At 50.8% G+C, this 6,142-nt stretch overlaps 1 protein-coding gene across 1 annotated transcript in view; it reads right to left on the bottom strand.

Annotated features, from left to right (window-relative positions):
- Positions 1–487: 487 nt before the first annotated feature.
- Positions 488–6,142, bottom strand: part of PAMR1 (peptidase domain containing associated with muscle regeneration 1) — a 69,680-nt gene continuing 64,025 nt past the window's right edge. The window contains exons 9-11 of the mRNA XM_080817714.1: positions 4,053–4,285; positions 2,830–3,122; positions 488–1,584 (exon numbers count right to left, since the gene is read on the bottom strand). Coding sequence (XP_080673840.1) covers positions 1,048–1,584; positions 2,830–3,122; positions 4,053–4,285 — 1,063 coding nt within the window. The 3' untranslated portion in view covers positions 488–1,047. The remainder of the gene's footprint in view (positions 1,585–2,829; positions 3,123–4,052; positions 4,286–6,142) is intronic.

Raw genomic sequence — 6,142 nt, 5'->3', positions numbered from 1 at the left:
GAAAAGATCACTTTGGGGTCTAGACTGAATTCATTTTTTTCCCCTTCACTATCCAGGGGGAGCCAGATGGGGCTTGAAAGGAAAATCCCATCAGTTACAGAAACCAGGGAAGCTTCCATTTCTTGGCGTATCTCAATCTAGTGTGAGTAAGGAGGTGATGACAATTCAGACGCCGTGAAAACATGTCATCAAGATTGATGGAGGTTCAAAGCTGAGTTTTGTGCTAGATTGAGAACATGAGAACCAGAGGGGACGCTGGCAATCATCTAATCCTTGGTATTTTCCTGTTTGTGCCTTATCTGATGGCCTCCCACGTCGCTCCTCTTCCAACCCATAACCCAGCACAGTCAGGGGCTGGTATTGAAAAGACGGCATCGGTTTTGCCATATGCACTGTTTGGAAATGACAACTTGATCTATTCTAAAGGGCTGTCACCAAGCCACTGCCCTGAGAAGCAGCATGTACGAATCAGAACAACAGCCCATTTGTTCTGTAGGTCAGAAGCCAACCCTCATTTTATTAAAATATATACAGGGGATTGACAAAGAGAAGGACCACACTTTACTGCGGCAATGTACACAGAACCAAGGCCGCATCTGAGCTCTGGTGTCCTGGGTGGTCCCACAGGCGGCTCCTTGGAATGTGGTCAGGCTAGAGTCTTGGAAGAGACCCCATGAATCTCAGACTTCTTGACCACGCCTCTCGACCAGAGCTGGCCATGACATTGACACCACGGAAGGGAAGGCGGGCAAGGCCACCGGGCTGGTGGAATGGGAACCACTGCGTTGCTATTTGCATAGTCTCTTTGGAGGGAACTCAGTTCTTGCTAGCAGCCCTGCTGTCTTCCGAATGGTCTCAGCCGCCAAGGTCGCAGTGGCCTCCCAGGTGGTGAGCTCGGCTCTCTCTCCACTGAGTTTCAATCCTGAAGTCAGAAGCCCTGGCCCAGCCAAGTTCACAGGCAGAGTCAAGCTTCCGGCCCACACTGCCTCGTGCCACACACGTCTGGATGGGATGGATGCCCGAACAGCGTCTCCACGGGCCTGAGGCTCACTTCATGTTTCTCTCGATCCAGTCTTTAAAAGGCAGGACCTTGCTGAAGGCCGTGTACAGGCTGTGGCTGCAGTCCCTGTCATAGCTCCAGCTGACCAGCCCCACCAGGTGCCAGCGTGGCTCGGGGGATGCCTTCCCGGGGAAGGCCACGGCGGCGATGCCTCCCGTCTCTGCTGTGCAGATATCAGAGGGGGCGGCGGGATCCCGGGTGGCACAGAACATGTTGTCCGTGACGCTCACAGGGATGCCGTGTTCTTCATGCTGCTCCTCACACAGCAGTGGGTCCACGACCCTGACCCCCCCTGAGCGCAGCGTGTCGTTCTTGAAGCCGGGGCTTCTTGCGTCTGCCAGCACGTTCCAGCCGGCCACGGTGATGCGGGTCTCCTGGAAGGAGGCGCTCAGGTCCCGCGGGGCCGCCAGGCAGATGGGCTGGACGCGGGTGCTGACGCGAGCCTTGTCCAGGAGCTTTAGGATGGCGATGTCCGTGTCCAGCAGGATGGGGTCGTAGTTGGGATGCAGAATGACTGCGGAAATCTACAAAAGCAAGAGATGGACAGCAGTGGTGAGCCCTCCACTGCACGGGGAATAAGAGGCAAGCCCCGGGGCTAAATCACCGGGACAAAGTGTCTTGGGGACAGCTGCAAAGATTTGGAGAGACTTTGCTTCAGGGATCATAGAAAACAACGGCTTTATTTGGGGGGTTGCAGAGTGAAATGCCCACTGCCGCCTGGCAGGTGGTGTTAACTAAGTGGGGTGGCAGATGGGGCTGCCAAGAACAGGGGTGCCTACCCCATCCGAAGTGGGTAGTGGCCACTGGGCTCCGCTGGCCACTGCCAGGCCAAGAGGGGGCTGACTTTCTGACTTTCTCAAAAAAGAGATTCCAGATCTTCATCTGAACCTCCTGATTTTTAAATGTTGGCAAATAACTGGTTTAAAAAAAAAAAAAAGTGTGCTTGCATTATGCAAACACAAACCCCTAAACAACTACCAGATTGCAACCTCTGGCTCCGGGTAAACAAAGCCACACCCAGAATGTTCCACAAGACTTTTCCACAGTCTTTGCTGATTGTCCCAACCCTTGCTGATCATTGTCTTTGATGGGGGCCGCTAGGAGCTCACGTGCGTGATACAGTCTAACATTTTTATGCATAGGTTCTATTACTTCAAGTATATTTGGGCACATTTCCTCAGGCCTTCTCTTGTGTCAAACTAATCAATATATGTTGGTCTGTCTCTTCACTGGCCTGTGGACTCTTCAGGGCAAAGCCCGTGCCTTATCCCATGCCTTACTCAGTTCTGTATCCATTCCCTGTGAATGGCATTCTGTGGGAGCTCAGCAATGAGCAGAGAGATGGGCAGATGGGTGGACAGAGAGAGAGGAGGGTGGGTAGGTGGATGGAAGAGAGGGGGGAAGGAGACAGGTAGAGAAAGACAGAAGAATATTAAAGATTGATTAGGAGTATCTTGGATAAAACCTTTCTAAGTCCTTGAAGCCTACCTCGTACAATGCCCTAAATATAATAGGAGGTTAACTTTTGATGACTGCAGTGATAGATGATATTGTTATAATCTTATTTTGAAAACAAAACTCCGTAGTCCTTCTAGATGCGCCTTTCTAGTATGTATGTGAAATACTGGGCGCCTGCTCCCTGCCAGGCTCTGGGCTGGGTGCTAAGTGCCAAGGCTTCAGGACGGATGCAGCCACTGACACCCCCCCGCCCCGGCTCCCCGGAATTTGCTGAGCCAACACTTGGTTTCCAGGTTACAGCCCTCTCTCACCCGTAAGTTCTGGATGGTCTTCTCATCTCGGTCATCATCCCGGTAGAATTTCCCCAGGACAACTTTGAGGTCCGCTGTCTTGATCATGGTGATCTTCCCCAGGTCGGTTACACAGTGGGCAGCCACTACCACGGTGCGCTCATTCACCAGCGCGCCGCTGCAGACCAGGAACCACCTGTCCTTGTGCAGGCTGCCACTGTGTACCCCGCTGGCCCTCCGGTAGATGGCCGCCTGCCACGGCCAGCGCAGTCCTGGGCTCTTGGGAGCAGTGACGTTCTCTGTTTTCCCACAGACTGTGGAGAAACACCAGCTCAGTAAGATAATCTCAGACCTTCCCATGCAAAGGGGAATGTGTTGCTCAACCAAGAGAACACAGATCTGGAAAGGTGGGTCCATGGGTGTCATGACCACTATGTAGTAATCAGCCACCTTGACATGGTTGGCTATAAAGTCTGCGGTTAAGATGGAAGGTTTGGGATCCTAAGCTCTTCCTATCAATAGGACTTTGGGCAAATTGCAAGATCTCTTAAAGCCTCAGTCTTCTTGCCTGCAAAATGGGTCTAGTAATCACATCCGTCTCATAGGGTTCTTGAGGAGACTGGATGAGGATCTATGCAAACAGACTCAAAATATTATGCCTGTCATGATAAACTTGACCACAAAGAATTAAGCCATACTGCTGTCCTTTGACAAAGCGGGTGGGGAAGGTAGAACTTGGTATGTGCAAGACCCTTTTCCAGAGTCCTCCACATACTACTTTAGTCATTATCACCATAATCATATGGGTACTTAACACCTCATCGCCTAATCAATAACTGCCTATTGAGTACCGGGCTCGGACAGGGTATCCAAGACTGCCTAAGTAGAAGTCTGATATCGTTAACCCTTCCCCCACTTGGGGCTTCATGATGGTTCTCTCTCTCTGCCACTCCCCTGCATGGGGGCGCTCTCTCTCTCTCTCTCTCTCAAATAAATATATAAAATCTTTTAAAATATAAATAAATAATAACAATCCACAAGGAAGTATGGCCCCTCCAAAAAAATTCATCGAAGACCTAAAGAGTCAGTTTCTCCTGAGTTAGAAGTTTGTGCCAAAGGAAGGAAGCTCCAGCTGTGGACTATCAGGCATAACCAAGCTACGGAATTAGCTGGAGGCCCATCCGCCAAGGAAGCTTAGGACAGACGCTGCCCCAGCCCCTGTCCCGGGAGGAGCCCTAACTCACTGGGGACACAGGATGGGGCTCGCCCGCTCCACTTCCCGGTCCTCAGGCACGTCCTGCGGCTGCTGCCCAGGCGGCGGTAGAAAGGCGAGATGCACTCGTACTGGAGCTGGGTGTGCAGATGCTGGAACCCAGGCGGCAGGTCTCCAAAGGGAAGGGCGGGCTTCTTGGTGGGGGCACCCTGCAGTTTCTGCTTGCTGAAGGATGCCGAGTAGAGCTGGTGTAAAGGCGTCTCCCTGCATGGGGACCCGGGGCCCAGAGAGAGCAGGGCAAGAGACGGTCACCGTGGCCCTGTAGTCTACGTGCCAAGCCCCACGCAGACATCTGATCATGGCAGAAAAAAATACAGATATCTCTCCTCTGCGGGTCTCTATACCTCCTGCTCCCCTCCCCCTGCCCCCGCTCCCCGTCCTGGCCATCTCTCTCTCTCTCTCTCTCAGGCACATGCGCACACACACTTGCACTCTACCACCAAGTAAATTCTCTCGCACCCCTCCACCTTCATTCCGTGCCTCTATTTCCATTTCTGGCACGCCTCCAGCTGTCTAGGATTTTAACCAGGGAATACTATCCTGCATAAGGGCTGCTGTCCCAGGGTAGGCGATACAGGCGCACAGAGAAAAATTAACTGTGATTTAAACAGGAAAGGAAATTCATCTGAAGCCGGGAGTCTTTTTTTTCTCCAGACATTATCATAATGGAGCAATATCACGAATTGACTTGAACTAAACTGTGTGGATACAGTAGCTTGATTTAGCAATCAGCGTCTGTAATTAGTATACCTCGGAGAGTAGGGCTTTCTCAGAGCGTGCTGATTGGCAGAAATTCAGAGCATTGTGTGTAAATGTGAAAAGGCCTTTCAAATGAGCACTGGAAGCCGAAGCCCCCAGAGACCCCTCCGGGATTCTCGGGGGAGACGTACAGCCCTTGGACAGCCTGCGTTCATTTTTTATCAGCGCCTAACGACCACTAACTGAGAAGTTAGAATTCCTCTAGGAAACAATGTGTTCATCTCTGTTTAATGAATGGGGAAAGGAAGCCCGGAGGGGGAAGTGGGACTAGAGACGGGCACACAGGAAGCTAAGATGGTCCTCAAGGTAGCACTTAGCAATTAGGATTCACAACCTGGTGTCTCTACTGTGCCGTCTGATGTCATCTTGAGAAATCTATTTGATGAGTCTGTTCAGTGCTTCCCTCAGAGCAAACGTTCTATCCACATTGATTTCATTCAATGAATCTTTAGCTTGTGTTTATAACAAGGTCTGCGGTTCAAGGAGCTTCCGAACTGGCAAACCAGCTAGCTCATCTTTTGGCCCATCTGTTGAAAGACTACACTGCCTTTTGTGGTCCTTGGGTGACCAGGCTGCTGGAGATAGGTATATCCACATTCCAGCAGCCTGTCTTCCAGAAAGATCCTTAAAACCAAGTTACAGGCTTGCTTTTTCATCCACGTGAGCCACCTGGCTCCTTGTCACTTAGCCTCCCATTATAATTGCTTTAAAAATGCAAAGCGCAGTGGTCTTTTAGTAGCTCAGGGGCTCCTCTACAAGATGTGTTGTTGGAAAGAACAGGTTCATCCCGCTTAGTGAGGAGTCCAGCTGCAGGCAAATTATAAAGATCAGGAAAAGGTGGAATTTGTATTCCACTGTCACTGTTCCCAAGGAAATGCCCTGCCTGAAATGGGAAAGACAGAGAGAAGGGAATATCCCGAGGAAAGGTGAGAGACTGATGAATATCCTGCTTTAGGAGTATTTCAGGTCACTTGGCTGGGGTCGGTTCTAATCACTGGGATTCATTGTGACCATTCCTGAAAGCAAAAGCTGCTACTCACAGCTGTTCACTTGTGCAAGTGTTCTGCTGAAGTCTCTCCATCGGGCTGGGCCACAGCTTAGTGCCTAAGAACCTGAACACTATGAAGATCCTGGATTCGCATCCTGGATCTACAGTCTGCAATGTGATCTGGGCAAGTTAATGAATTTCTCCAAGCCTCACTTTACCCATCTGTACTAAAATTGGTAAGAAACCGTACCAGGAAGTGGCATTAATAGTAATACCTACCTCAGAGGTTGCAGGAAAGAGTAAATGAGGTGACA

This window comes from Martes martes, assembly GCF_963455335.1.
Source record: "Martes martes genome assembly, chromosome: 10".
NCBI classification, from domain to species: domain Eukaryota; kingdom Metazoa; phylum Chordata; class Mammalia; order Carnivora; family Mustelidae; genus Martes; species Martes martes.
This window is presented reverse-complemented; position numbering and strand designations above follow the sequence as displayed.